Genomic DNA, 14,808 nt, shown 5'->3' with positions numbered 1-14,808 from the left:
AAGTTCATGTTTACGAAATTTTCGGACTACTAAACAACAATTGATTTAGAACCCCGGTGTTACCGCAAGTCGCAAATAAAACACGAGCTGGCACCACTATTCCAGGACCGTTTCAACTTCAACACTATCAAATCACCTATGCTTAGTCCAGTGACAACTAAGATTCCATAAACAAATCAGTCCAATCAACGTGAGCTAAATATGATGTGGCTGTCCATGGTACTGATTTCTGTGTGTGTGTGTGTGTGTGTGTGTGTGTGTGTGTGTGTGTCTGCGTGCATCCGTAAGGAGAAAAAACATGTTGACTCACCCTACTTGCAGAGAAACAATGCCCTCCTCCTCTCCTTCATTTTGCAAAAACAGTCTGTGACTTTCATACAGTCCTAGGCTACCTGGCTAAAATGCTTGCTTGCTAGCCTAACTTCCTTTCATGGGTAAAGATGCGCCAGGCCAGCTAGTTAACATTAGCCTATTACATATAGCTACGTATTGAACTTTCATCCTCCTCAGACCAGGGGCACAATGTATGAATTTATCGTTGGATCGGAATAACCATTGGCCAGTAAGGAGGATGAAGGATTAAGTCCCAATCCATATCTATACATGGCTTATTTGGGAAAGGGGCAATTTGTGCTAGCTAGCCAACGGAGGACAAAAACACAAGATGCAATAGTTCAAGTTTTTTCTGTAAATTACCTTTTGCCTTTGATGTGATTGGCGTGAAGCTAAATCCAAACTTGCTTCCATTGACACTTGTTTTGTGTGTACCAGGACCATTCACAGTTGAGTTCACTCAACAGCTGTTTGGCTGTTGTTGTATATGTACATATGTTTATGAAGGTAGGCCAATCGCTTGTGTTCAATGCACAACAACGTCATACTATTTTTGACCAGACAGCGTCAGCTAGATGGGCTACACATACAGAGACAGAGGGCCGTCGTTTCGCTCGCTCGCTTTCTCCTGTGAGATACAATTCAGCCTCTTGAGAATTGAAGGGAAAGTATGAAACACAGAGAGAAGAAAGATACATTATAAAAAATCATAAAAAATCTTGCAATTTTTTTGGGGGGGGAAGCCTAGCTTCTCTTGGCAACCATGAATACACGCCACTGCGGAGCGAATCTTGTATGTAGGGCAGCGCAGGCAACGCCTCTTCAAAACAAATTGTATATAGGCTGTAGTGTAGTGCATAGTGTAGCCCTTGCTGGGAGGACTTGAGAACTGCAGTTCATGATCGCAATGTCAGTTGTTTCTGTGGAAGTGCGGCAGTTGTTGCCATGACAGCATGTAGTTGGTAAAACTCCCCTGTTTGCCATCAATTATTAGCAATGTGCTACACATTCAAACGCATTGCTCTGGTCGTTTTTCAGCTGTCTTTCGCCTGTTTTGGAATTAAAAGAACCGCAGTGACAGTGAACGTTTTGTGGAACGCCGCATCGCGTTGCAACTTGCTGGTAGAACGGGGAACATTTTGAAAAAGTAGCCGGCGCTGTCCGTGTTCGGAAAACCTATTCATGTAACGTTAATCTTTCATTCACGTAATCTTTCCTGACCTGCTACACTGTTACCAGGACAGTAAGCGAAAGGGGAAAAGCTTTACAGTAGGTTTAAGGCTATGGGAGTGACACTGCACTCACCCAATTCTACAAACATCCACAGTCTTGATTAAAACGAAATACAATGGGGACGTCTGGAACTGATGCAGTCGCATTCTCAGGGGAGGAGGAAGAAGAGGAGGAATACTATGAAGTTGAGCATCTGCCTCCACTCCTTGAAGATGAGGTGAGAGTAAACATTTATGTTTAGCCTACATTATTATCATCGTAATTATTATTGTTCTCTCAGTGGCATGTGTTATGTCAATATTGTGGACTGAGGTCCCCAGGGGACTGACTTTATTAGCTGTGACATATGCACTCGTGTTATTCACTTGTGCACCTGGAACCAAGAAGGGTTCTACTATTGGGACAGCCGAAGAACCCATTTGGTACCTTTTTTTATTTTGTAAGAGTGTATAGGCTAACCTATGCTCTTGACCGAGTGATTGAATGATTGAAGAAGACATGCTGTTTTCTAAGGTCTAATTTAATCAACAACATGCTCCCTCTCTCTCTCTCTCTCTCTCTCTCTCTCTCTCTCTCTCTCTCTCTCTCAGGACAACAAGATGAGATTAATGTGTCTGTGGCCTTTCCTTATAACTCTCATGGTGATCAGGGACCATATTAATTGTACTCTGGGATGTACAGTAATATCCACCATTGCTGTACAGATGTATTGACCCCTGCCCTGCTGCGTCCTCTCTTGACTTTATGTGGATAATACGGGCATTCATTAAAACACTACCCCATAAACTTAGTTTGAGTGTTTTAAAGTTACAATGTTAAACAATGTACAGTGGGCAATATGATTCAGTGCAGAACGGTTATTCACAGTTATTCACTCCAGACCGTGTTGAGCTGCAGGTACCTTTGCAAGTATGGAGACTCCAGAGACACTGCAGGGTAATCTTGAGTGGAGGGCAGTATGTGCGAGATCAGCCTGACATATGCATTCAGCTGTAGCCTTCACACAAGGGGAACAAGTGTAAACTTAATCACATTTTACCTTTGAATACTAAGGGGTTTGTTAAACCACAAACAGCTCACCATGATTTCCCTCAATGACTTAGTCACCCACTTAGTAGCCCACCCAGTCCATCGCTACCTCACTCTTCTTTTCGTTCCTCGATCTTATTCGATGTCCTTCTCTAAACCTTTGAGGTGTTTCACCAGTGTATAGTTGGTCTTATTAGAGCTCATGGAGTGAAGAGGGAAAGTTATGTAGGCCGGCATATTTAACTTGAGGAGGGAGAGGGAGAGACTCAATGTTTCTCTGCACTGTTCTCAAGGGCAACAGTCTATTTATAGGCTTACTGTATGCTGCTGCTTAGTGACATCTTTCTGCCCTATTATTGTGCCATATTCAACAGAATTGTGGGTGTGCTTTATTCACCTTCTGCAACAGAAAATATATATTTTGTAACAAACAATAATCTCTTAGATCTCTCTCAGATCAACTGAAGAAGAAGGATATTGTGTATTCACTCCAGTTCCATTTTTTTTATTTTTAAATGTATGACAAAGACACAAAACCAGGGCCTGCAAAGTATCTGAGTAGGAGTGCTGATCTAGGATCAGGTTCCCCCTTGTCCATGTAATCTCATTCATTATGGTCTAAAAGACTCGACTGATCCTAGATCAGCACCCCGTCTCTGAAATGCTTTGTGTATACAGACCCAGATGTTTTACAGAGAAAATAGTCATGGAACGTTAGTGAGGACGGGACATCCTAGTGGTGAAGCTCATCATTCAACTTGACTCCCGTTATGAAACAAATGGCAACGACTGAAATGCCCATGTCCCATGAGACTAGGCTTTTGTGAAAAGCCTGTGGTCTGTTACACTGTTCAGTCACATGCGTAGAATGGAAATGCAGAGTATTGGACACCACGTCACAATGGAGCCGCTCTATCGCGGTACTAGCAAACACTTCCTTTTGTGCTCATGTGCCAAGCCAACAAAACATCCCGTCTTCTTCACACGATGAAAATGTCGAACATGCCATGAGATGTTTTCTATTTATGGATGCAATTAGGCTTCTTCATAACACCAAATGTGCCCACTTGGCTTTCCACTGTTTGCAGCATGACATACAAGGATGTAGGTGTAAGTGTGTTTATTACTGCAGGACACTTACTGTATTACTTTTGTGTGTGCGCGTGTGTTACTCCTGTGTGTGTTCGTGTGTGTATGTCTGCGTGTGAGCACATGCATGCTTGCGTCGATGCCTGCCTGTGTGTGTCCCCACAGGAGAACGTGTCCCTGGCGGATATCCTGTCGTTGCGAGACATCTGTCTGACGGAGCAGGAGGTGTGGGCGGTGTGTGTGGAATGTGTCCTGGCCTTGCAGAGTATCGCCTCATCACCCCTGTTCCACACCCTGTGCATCACGCCCGACACCCTGGCCTTTAACGCCCATGGCAACGTGTGCTTCATGGAGCAGCTCAGTGGTGAGTCAACACAGCTCAACACAACCCGGCACAGCTCAACACGGCCCTCTCTACATCACAGTCGATGCGGTCTCCCTGTCTATTCAGGGTCACATTCTTTAGGGCACATACAAACGTCTAAAATGTTTTGCAACAGGAAACTAAAATGAGTGTGTCCTATTGGACAAGTCCAGGCAGTCCCTCCCTGTTTCAGTTAATGTTCTACCATTTGGTGCCTAATGAACATCACCCAGGTCTATTAGTTATTCAGGGGATTATCTGGTGTTTCGTCTCATACAGTACATCTGTTAGTCAGTGCTGTCTGCTATTGTAAAAGGCTGAGGCAGCACTCTCTCCACTGATCGATCAATCTGATCTGATCTACCATGGTATCCTGAGGTCATAGATCAATATGTCCTTCCTATGGGAAGTCAAAGGGTCATGAAGATCAGGGCCCGTATTCAAGTCCCCCCTTCTATTCATTAGGATTTGAACGTTCAAACTGATCCTAGATCAGTACTCATACTCTGAGATGCTTTATGAATGGGTCCCTAGACTCTCCTCCCCATGAAAAGTTTGTTTCCAAACCCAATCATATTCTCTTTTGGTCAGCAGTATCTGTCTCAAACGAAAATTGCACCTTTACCCAAAATGATTGAAATGTAAAATGGCTGCATTTGCAAAAGAGGGCTGTTTCTTAATTTAAAAATGCTGAGCCTTTGTGCGATTATATCTGTGTGATGTGATGTTGCAGTCATCTGCAGTGCCTGGTCTCATTTGGATGGAGAGTGTTGGTGAAACTGAGTCACATCTTTCATGTTCAGGATACTCTGCCGCTTTCTCACTATGGCTTGTCCCTCAGACATTGTGATAAATCCTCTCTGCCAACAGACTAGCTTCTTCTCCTCTCAACAAACCTCTATCATCTGTCTTTTACCAAACAGGGTTACGTCACCACCTGTCACACTCACCTGTGTTGTCCCTTCCACACAAACGTACACAGGCAGGCAAGCAGGCACACAAACACACACGTATGCATGGACGCACAGACATACATGCGCACCGGATTCTCTTTCTCTCACACACACACACACACACACACACAAACCCATGCACACACATAACCATTCTGGGATAGCCTCCCATTTTCCCCATGGCAACATCAGTAATTGATAAGCATTGATGAGCTCAACAGTGTCCACATTGCCAATGGGATGGTTGCCACGGTAACAGACATTCTGGCGGTCAGCTGCCTATCGGTGCCTTTGACTCACCCTGGATTCACATTAGAATCTATTGCTGATCAGTAATTGGGTTCATTTGTTTTAACCACAATGGAACCCCAACCAGCACTCATATGCCAATACTACTTTTATTCCCTGCATTAGGTTTAATTGAGCTTAGGAGCTTTTTCTTGAATACTGATGCATGTGTGAGATCATCACGTGTCCCCTCGGGATTGAGCCGACAGAGAGACCTTATGTGGCCAGTTAATGACCAGCATGCAGCAGTGTTATAACTCATGGGGCAGTATCCATTCAATTCATTGGTAGAAAATGGCGTTATACTTTTGTGACACATCGACCACATTGTAATACATATTCATATAAGCTCTCTCCAGTCCCATCTGGGAGAATATGGGAGCCTTAATCTAGATAGTTTTTCTCAATCATAGTGTTAGGGAGCACATTCCTTCACTCACTGAGTTCACTGCAGTCTCCTTCCTATGTGTTTGCCCCTCCTGTCATATCCTAGAGCCAGCTTACCTATGATCTCTACCCAATAGTGCTCATTTCTCCTTGGCCGTTCGTTCTGACCCTCTGGAGTGTCTGGCCTCCTCCTAGCTGGGAGCCCGTCATAACTCTAGGAGTCAGAGACAGCCCCAAATCTAGGCCTGACCTACTTAACTGCCTCTAACTGTGGTTAGAGGAGGCTGAAGGCGGGCGGCTTTATCCCTGCTTCCACCCCAGCACAAATACTGGCCTACTTAAGACTGAAGATGCTCCGCAGCGCAACACCAAGGCTCTGATCGGGAGATAGCTGCAGTCCCATTTGTGTGGGATTGTCTCTGTGCTGATGAATGATGTACAGCATGAGTGGGTAGTTTCATTGGCTTAGCACCTGGTTTTATAATAGGCCCCATATTGTCAATATGGACTGATAGCACCACTACATGTAGTAAAACATTTGTTACACATTTTAACACTGTATTGTTGTGTGCTCATTCTGCTGGACTGAATGATGTAGATGACTGGTTGCAAGTGGTTTTATTGGCTTAGCACCTGGTCTTGTAATTGGCCCCATATAGTTACAGTTACGGTGTAATCATGTGATCATATGTTTGTGGAGCGGCAGGCCTACCAACACCACATATAACAATGTGTTTATTACACATGTTAACTAGATGTACTCTTGTACACGTGTCTTGCAGATGACCCCGAGGGCTCGTTTATACCTCCAGAGTTTGACAAGACTGGCAGTACCTTTGAGGTAAGGGGGTTTCTTTCACTGCGAATGTCTACTTCACGGCATGTTTTGTGTCTCGCTGCAGGCAGATGTTACAATGCATTCTTGACATTGAGCGTTGAGAACAAGTGAGAAAACAACAGTTGAGGTGCCTTTCGTTTACCAGGCCTTTTTGGAGTGTTTTCTTATATAGTCGTGTACGTGGGTTTTGGCGTTGGGAAAAAGACTTGCACTCTGAAATATGTCCGCTAGAAAGGAAGTGATGAGATGGCTCCTCAAGACATTCTCGTCCATTTATTGTCATTACTGGACATAATAAAATGCACAATACGGCAACAGCCTTTCGGTGTTGAAGTTTGTTTGATGAACACTGTGTCCACCGTACTTCATTTACTAGAAATCAATATTACATAGACGCTATTTCAGAACAAACATGGTGGAAATCAAAGGGATCTAACAAAGTCTTCATGTATAGCAGCAAATACAGAGGATAACAATATGTCTCACTAAGAAAGGATTTCACTCTCTCTCACCACATCTATCTTTCTGTCTGATTCACTTATTCTCTCCCCCCCCCCTTCGGGTTGTGTAGCGCCATGAATTTATTTCCTATCTCGACTACATTTATCAGTTGCTCAATTTCAGGTTTAATGTGCGTGTCTATGCTTGTCTAATGTATCTAGTCTTCCAATATCTTCCAATGTGCGTTAAGTGTGCCAAGTGGAGCGGCTGGGGCCGTAGAAATATAATTATTTCTAGTAATTATATTTCTATGGCTGGGACCTGCTTGCGCACCCAACGGGAACTAGACATGACCTGTCAGCAGCTGGTGGATTTAACATGCTCCTGACGTGTTTGTGTGATCTGGATCTTCTACCTTTCCCATATCCACCACATAAGTATGGGTTACATTCCTTTGAATTGTTTGCAATACAGTACGGATCTTGTCTGAGATTCGACCTAAAAAAAACCCACCTGGTTCAGATTCATTCAAGAGCCAACATGTCAACCATAATTGCAACAGAGAGCACAATTCCCCCAAGTAAAGTACAAGAGAAGATTGTCAAATATCTGCAAGTTACAATAATAGTTCACTGGAGTAAAAGTGTCTGGCTTTTCAGCTCTCAGTCTCCTGAGTCTTACAAAGAGACAGGCTCCTCATGAAATTCCCACGTACTATGTGCTGTAGTTTCATCTCCACTGACTCCTGGTATTGCAGCCAATGATCTGACGAGATCCAAGGCAAATATGTTAGAGATCATGATGCGTTTGTTAAATGAGGCCCCAGAATGCATTGCCTGCCAGGCATAATGGCTCGATTACAACGAACAGGCAGAACTTAACGCACTTGTTCAGGTTACCGCTGGATTTCTTAAAACACTACTAACGGGAGATGACATGCGCCTGCGGGCTAAATTGAGCTTGGTTGTAACAACAAAACCAATAAGGATAAACCAGCAGATCAGTTGATCTCTTGTTCTTACCATGCCAAGTGATTATGATACCAGACAGCTGGGTTAAGTTCCCTAATCCCGCTCCCAATTAAATATCGACCTATCAGGAGCATCGAAAACCATAAGGCTGTTGAACGTTAAAAATAAAAATAAAAAAACGTATTAGAGTATAAGATATAGTAGGCCTATATTTCATTCAAACATTTTGCTTTAAATGGCAAAATAATATGTGCCATTTTAAATAACTTCAGTTTAAGTTGAATTTATTTCCACCAGTGACAACAAGTGATAAACCGATTAAATACAGATACAAACAATTAACAATTAAAAACAGTGTGCAGGTGTGGTTGAAAGCCCATGGGATTATATGAAAACTACAACAAAAACGATCTACAATACATAAGTACAAAAATAAAAAAGATTTGTTCAAACAGATGACAAAACCTACTAATTATAAATGTATGACACTAATTGTAAATGAATTAATTCATTGATCAGTAATCATTTGTTTAAATGTGTGTGTGTTCATGTGAGAGTTAGGCTATATTGAGGAGATTACTGAGTCGGATCATCAGGCTGACCACCAGTCTTCGCTTGAAGTTATTGAGCGATGGTGATATTTTGGCAATGTGAAGACAGGAATTCCAGAGTATGGCACCTCTGTATCTGACAGAGAATTAACTATGAGGTGTAGCAGTGGGGAGGGAGAAGGTTATCGCAGTGTCTTGTGTTATATAGATGGATTTCAGAATTAACCTGGAAGAATCCATTCAAAGGTTTAGGTAGACTGTCCGGGCGGCATTTGCGGTATGAGTATAATTGGCGTACATTGTTGTAAATAGACAAGATATTGAGTTTCTTAAACAAAAAGTGCAGATGGTGCCAGGTAATTAGAGGAGGTGGCTAGGCAAGCAAATGTATTTTGTATGATGAGTCATTTGTGTAGATAGGAGGCATATGTACTGGCCCAGACAATATTACAGTAAATGAGATATGGGTAAATGAAGCTCTAGTATAGATAGGAAGCAAGCCTGATGAACCAAACCACTTATCTATCTGATGACACCAACATATTTCATCACTTTGCTACAGACAAATTGAATGTGATCTTTCCAGGATACCTTTTCATCAATTACAACTCAGAGGAATCTAATTGATGTGACTGGTTCCATTTAGTTCCCACTAATTGAGATTCTGGCTCTTTTTTCTTTTTTTCCAATTGTTTATTTTTATTTTTGACCTATTCTTACTAGTGAATACAATACAGTTGGATTGTTTTACATTCAAAGATAATTTGTTTGTCTGGAACAATTCAGAAAAGTTGTCCTGAGTTCATAAATTAGTGATTCCACAATTTTTGATCAAATCAAATTGGTATCATCAGCAAAGAGAATGGGAAGTACGGTAGAAGCAGCGAGGTCATTGACATTGATGAGGAGTAACATAGGTCCAGTTATCCTGTGGCGTGACACATGGCTCGATATCTCGGCCCTGGTAGATGCACAGCTGTTTGCATCAGCAAATTATTCTCTATCATAAACATAACTATATAACCAAATATATGTATAATCGTGAAAACCATAATAATACAATTCAGAAAGTAATTTTGGATGAATCCAAGAGTGTATTCATTGTTGTTAAGGGCTGTAAAGATTTTATCCACCAGTTGCAAAAGTGTCATATCTGTGATTTTCAAGTCTTTAGGAACAATACCATTTTGAATAGATGTATCTATTTGACAATTACCACAGTAGATCTTCCGTGGTAAATGAGGAAATGCTTTATTTCAGTTGTAAGGAATTGATTGTCAAATAGATAAATTGCCATTTAGTTTGCTCATAAAGTAGGAATAAATTGTTCCCACGGTAATACAACCGGAGGGCGAAATGGTCTTGATAAATGATGGCTGCAATCAAGACTAAAAGATAACCTCTACATCCACGTTAGGGAGCGGTAATGTTGGTTGCGATTTGAGATCAGCTCTGCGGGTTATTTTAGCCCGTATTGGTTGTTTTAACGAGAGATCAGCTGGCGATAATCTAGAAGCTTTCGACGGTTGCAATTGGCCTAATGGATCTGAAGGCGCTCATATGAGGGAGGAACATTGCCTTGGCCTGGCCTACTGCAGCTTTATTGACATCTTGACGGCCTGATGAATTACTTCCTCAAACAAAAGCATGCCAAATAGGCCTGGTTTCCACCAAGACCCCAAAGAGATGCCCAAAGGACTTCTGCTGCCTGTACTAATAAACAGAGTTTGTCATGGGATACAGTAGTGATGTATTGCTTCTTTTTTAGTACATGAGCTGATGACATGAGGTAAATAACACATATTTGAGGTTTTAATTCCCATCTGGTTTAAAGTGAACATGTCCATACAGTGTAAACATGTCTAAGCAGTCTTATTGTTTTTTTTAAAAATGATAAACAATTGCAGTGTGGTGAATGTTATGGGTCAGTTTGAGGTCAATGACGCTCTGAATCTTCTCCAGGGACATGTGTACTCTCTGGGCTCCACCCTCTCTGCCGCGTTGGACTTTGTCATTGAGCCAGAGCTGGAGGCAGAGCTGGGAGAGGAGATTCAGAGACTGCTGGAGCAGATGCAGGAGGAGGGGCCAGAGGACAGGCCACTCCCCCAGGTAACTTCACCATCATGGATGAACGTTAATGGAGTGCTGTCTGTCTTTACGCTCTTATTATACAAATTACGGAGCGGCTGCGATTCTGAATTCTCTTCCCGATAGCACAAAATCTAACATCTTTGTGCATGTCCGGGATTCTATTCTTTACACACAGTCTCTGATCTACTCATTTGGCTGCCCAGAGAACAGGCTACCAACAAACTACTCTGGCAAATTTCAGTGATCAATGGAGAATGGTGCTCATTTAATAACGTTAGGATCAAAGCTGAATCGATGTCTGCAAGATCACAACATGATAGTATTCTACGTAACATAACCAAATACAGTGCCTTCAGGAAGTAGTCATACCCATTGACTTATTCCACATGTTGTTGTGTTACTGCCTGCATTCAAAATTGATTACATGTATTATTATTCTTACCCATCTACACTCTATACCCCGTAATGACAAAGTGGAAACATGTTTTCAGAAATGTTTGCAAATGCATTGAAAATGAAATACATTTACATAAGTATTCACACCCCTGAGTCAATACTTTGTGGAAGCACCTTTGGCAAACAGATACAAGAGACGTGACATACTGATATGCAACTGGATGTGCACAGACACTGAACACGAGCAGCACCGTGTGGAGGAGCAATGACAGTGCGATGTAGATGGGTAGTAGTGGGAAGGTTGGCTGTTTTTAACGACTCTGATCTTTTCGACTCGTTCAGTCAAAAGAACAAATCTTTCGGCAACATTTTGTTCACTTGAGTGAGCAACGCCCAGAGCACGCAGGACCCTCTACCGGTGAACGATGAACTGAAAACTCGAAAGATGATTCTACAAGCCTCTTGTTCACCATAGTGGGCTTATTGGAGCTGTCATTTCAAATCAAATCAAATCCAATTGTATTTGTCACATACACATGGTTAGCAGATGTTAATGCGAGTGTAGCGAAATGCTTGTGCTTCTAGTTCCGACAATGCAGTAATAACCAACAAGTAATCTAACTAACAATTCCAAAACTACTGTCTTCTACACAGTGTAAGGGGATAAAGAATATGTACATAAGGATACATGAATGAGTGATGGTACAGAGCGGCATAGGCAAGATACAGTAGATGGTATCGAGTACAGTATATACATATGAGATGAGTATGTAAACAAAGTGGCATAGTTTGTGACTGCTTTAAACAATGTACATTTGTTGATTGCCAGGCATACAAAATCAATTACTTCATGATACATTTGAAAGGAGATCTAGTTGTGGACGCAACCGGACTAAATTGTGAACGACTCTTGATGGAATGCATTGCTTGACTGCTGTGAGGCTGATAAGCACAATATCATTTGTAAACTGTAGTCCCCCCCAAAACAATTTGTTCTCAAGTTTGAGTTTGTTGACCAGAGCCGGTGTATGTTTTGGTTCTATAAAGCTGTGTCCATCATAACATTCAATAATCAATTGAATTCCTTCTTGCACCATGCGATCAATTATTAGTTCTGAACATAGCAAATTTCTTCTCTAAGTTGCCTGCTGCACGATCTATTGTCTCTGCGCGCATATATGACAGAGAGTTATTGGTCAGAGCAGAGCACGTGTCTAGATCCTCATGAGCCGGAGGAGTGTGTATCAATCGTGCTGTAGGACTTATTGGGTGCCAGCAGGTCAAACAAACGGCTAAAATGAACAAGTCACTCAGAGAGAGAAAAAACGAATCCTGACTCGAGTCAGTCAAAAATCGTTGTTCAAAAAGAACAAATCGTTCTCAAACTGCACATCACTACAGATGGGGAAACCAAAATGGAGGATGTTACAGTCGTGCTCTAAAAATACATAAAGCGAGTTGCACACTCTATATAAGATCTCCCAGTAATGTATTGGGTAAACCGCCAACGTTTCAGCATCATTGTGCCTTCTTCAGGGTCACTAGTCATGCACGAAACAAGAATTCTGCCCAGGGGATAAAAAATCAAATATGACGTTTACACCAATAACCGGGTGTATTTTCTTTTGGGAAACAAATTAAATCTGTTTCAACACTGTGTCCTCAACAGTGAGTCATCAACAATGAAATGGCAAAACGTATTAAACCCGCTAAAGTTCAGAGTTTTGTATTTATACTAATATGTGAGAAACGTACCCTTTCTATAGAAACTTAAACTTACCTTTGCATCACAAAGTACTTTATGTCTATGCTAGCTGATATATTATGTGTCTTCCTCTCAGGACCTCCTCTCCCTTGCAAAGGAAAAGCTAGTAGATACCTCTTCCACAGCCCTGTGCCGGAAACTCTCTTCTATAGGACGAAGAGTTCTCTCAATCGAATCCGTCGCAACATTTCAAGGTTTGCCTTTAGACACGGGATATGTCTGTGTATATCTATGTCAACGTGCATTTCTGTTGTAGTCCACTGTGGCCATAACCATACTACCTGTGTATCTATCCACAGATGGGTGGCGTGGCTCTTGGGAGGCTCGATGGCAGCAGCCCAAACCCAACTGGCAGCTCCACAAGAGCATCGACTCTGAGGACAGTAGCTCCAAAACCCAGGGCATTGTCTCACATACCACGGCAGAGAACCCGGACTTCAACGAGTCCAACGGCCTGCATCGGCATCACGTATGTGGAGCCTGGGACTCCACCCTTTGGGCTGACGGTATGGGGGATGTGGAAGAGAATGGATGTGTCAGAGGGGAGGACATGTTTGGTTCTCAGTTGGATAGCAGATCTCAGAATAGTTCTCCTGTACACAGGAGGGCTCAGGAGAGGGCTGGGAGGGTGAGGGGGGTTCTGAATCGTTCCTGCTCCGTTCCAGACTCCAATAATCCCCCCGCATTCCCGCCCGCGCCCCATGGGGATATCAGTGTCAATGTATCGGACCTCACGGAGATAGGAGCTGAGGAATGCATGGGGCACGGGTCTGTTTGGAGCACGAGAGGGGACCGAGAGAAGGCCCCTTATGAGTGCAATGACTCTGAGCAATGGGACTCAGCGAGAGACAGTGAGACATTAGAAGGGGAAAGAGATTCTACCCTGCCCATATGTGGTGCTGAAACAGATTCAGACAGTCAAAGTGGAACACGAGATGAAACCTCTTCGTCCCGCCCAGCTCAAGACCCGGACATGTTGGTCGACTCTGCTTGCAACATGACTTCAACCTCAAACCTTTACACTCCCAATAATCACATGACTAAAAGCATGCTGTGCCTCAATGAACAATCTCAGGATGAGGTGAGTTCAAAGATCCATTTCATGTACTGTACAATGTACGTAGATTTTACATGCCTTCGTTTCAGGAAAGTTCTTGTTCACAACTCTCCGGGACGGTTTGCCAGACCCAGATTAAGCCTATTCCTGAACTAAAAATCACTTTCAGTGGTGATTTTTCATTGAACATGTTTTTTTGTCCAGGACTGGCTTAATCTGGGACTGGTAAACTGTCCAAGAGGGAAAGAAATGTTAACCATGTTAATTTTTATTGATTGTGACCTAGTGGATCTCTCTGAGGGATCTACTCACACGGAGTGGGCAGAGACTGTCTGTGAATGAGCTATGGGCCCTGTGTCATACCTGCCTCTCCACACTGCAGACCTACTTAGACTACCCAGGTTGGACTCCTCACTTCTTCAGTTAAACAACCACTGATTCTCTGCTCTATGTAAATCAATTACATGATTTACTAAGCAGTAAGCATCCAATCCCTCACTTTGTCTGGTCTCTAAACCACTTTGCTGTTGATTAAATTATTATGAGAAACGTCACTATGGCAGTGGCAATAAATCATTGAAAACTTTGTTTAGTTCGACATACACTTTATGTAATTTATTAAAACGTATTAACCTCTTAGGCTTACTCTTCTTTATTTCCTCCCTGAAAGCATACCTGTGCCTGGATACAATGTACGTGGGTTGTGAGGGAGAAGTTCTCTTCTTGAAACCTAAAAACACAGGTATGGCTCTTTTTGCAGTACATGGTAGTCAGCAGTTACTTTGCCACTTTCCATCTATTCTTTGCCTCTGTTTCTGTATTTATTTACAACTGTTGTGACTTCAAATATTCAAAAGTTATCCTGAGAAAAGTGTCTGAAGGAACATTCTATGAAATGATGTCGCGTTCAATAATTCAACGTGAATTTTCCTCGTAGGATCCTGCGATGCGTTTTATCTGGCCCCTGAATTCCAGGAGCATGGAATCGTAACGGAAAAGGTTTGCCTCAACTTCTGACATTC

At 42.5% G+C, this 14,808-nt stretch overlaps 1 protein-coding gene across 3 annotated transcripts in view; it reads left to right on the top strand.

Annotated features, from left to right (window-relative positions):
* Positions 1-852: 852 nt before the first annotated feature.
* The window catches only part of LOC118369544 (kinase non-catalytic C-lobe domain-containing protein 1-like), a 21,424-nt gene continuing 7,468 nt past the window's right edge, over positions 853-14,808 (top strand). The window contains exons 1-10 of one of the 3 annotated variants that reach the window (XM_052498399.1): positions 853-963; positions 1,661-1,783; positions 3,850-4,048; positions 6,459-6,517; positions 10,440-10,586; positions 12,806-12,923; positions 13,029-13,810; positions 14,073-14,187; positions 14,457-14,528; positions 14,724-14,785. In XM_052498399.1, coding sequence (XP_052354359.1) covers positions 1,682-1,783; positions 3,850-4,048; positions 6,459-6,517; positions 10,440-10,586; positions 12,806-12,923; positions 13,029-13,810; positions 14,073-14,187; positions 14,457-14,528; positions 14,724-14,785 — 1,656 coding nt within the window. In that variant the 5' untranslated portion in view covers positions 853-963; positions 1,661-1,681. The other 2 variants (XM_035754019.2, XM_035754017.2) reach the window with 2 other exon arrangements.

The sequence above is a fragment of the Oncorhynchus keta genome, chromosome 36 (assembly GCF_023373465.1).
Source record: "Oncorhynchus keta strain PuntledgeMale-10-30-2019 chromosome 36, Oket_V2, whole genome shotgun sequence".
Lineage (NCBI taxonomy): Eukaryota > Metazoa > Chordata > Actinopteri > Salmoniformes > Salmonidae > Oncorhynchus > Oncorhynchus keta.
This window is presented reverse-complemented; position numbering and strand designations above follow the sequence as displayed.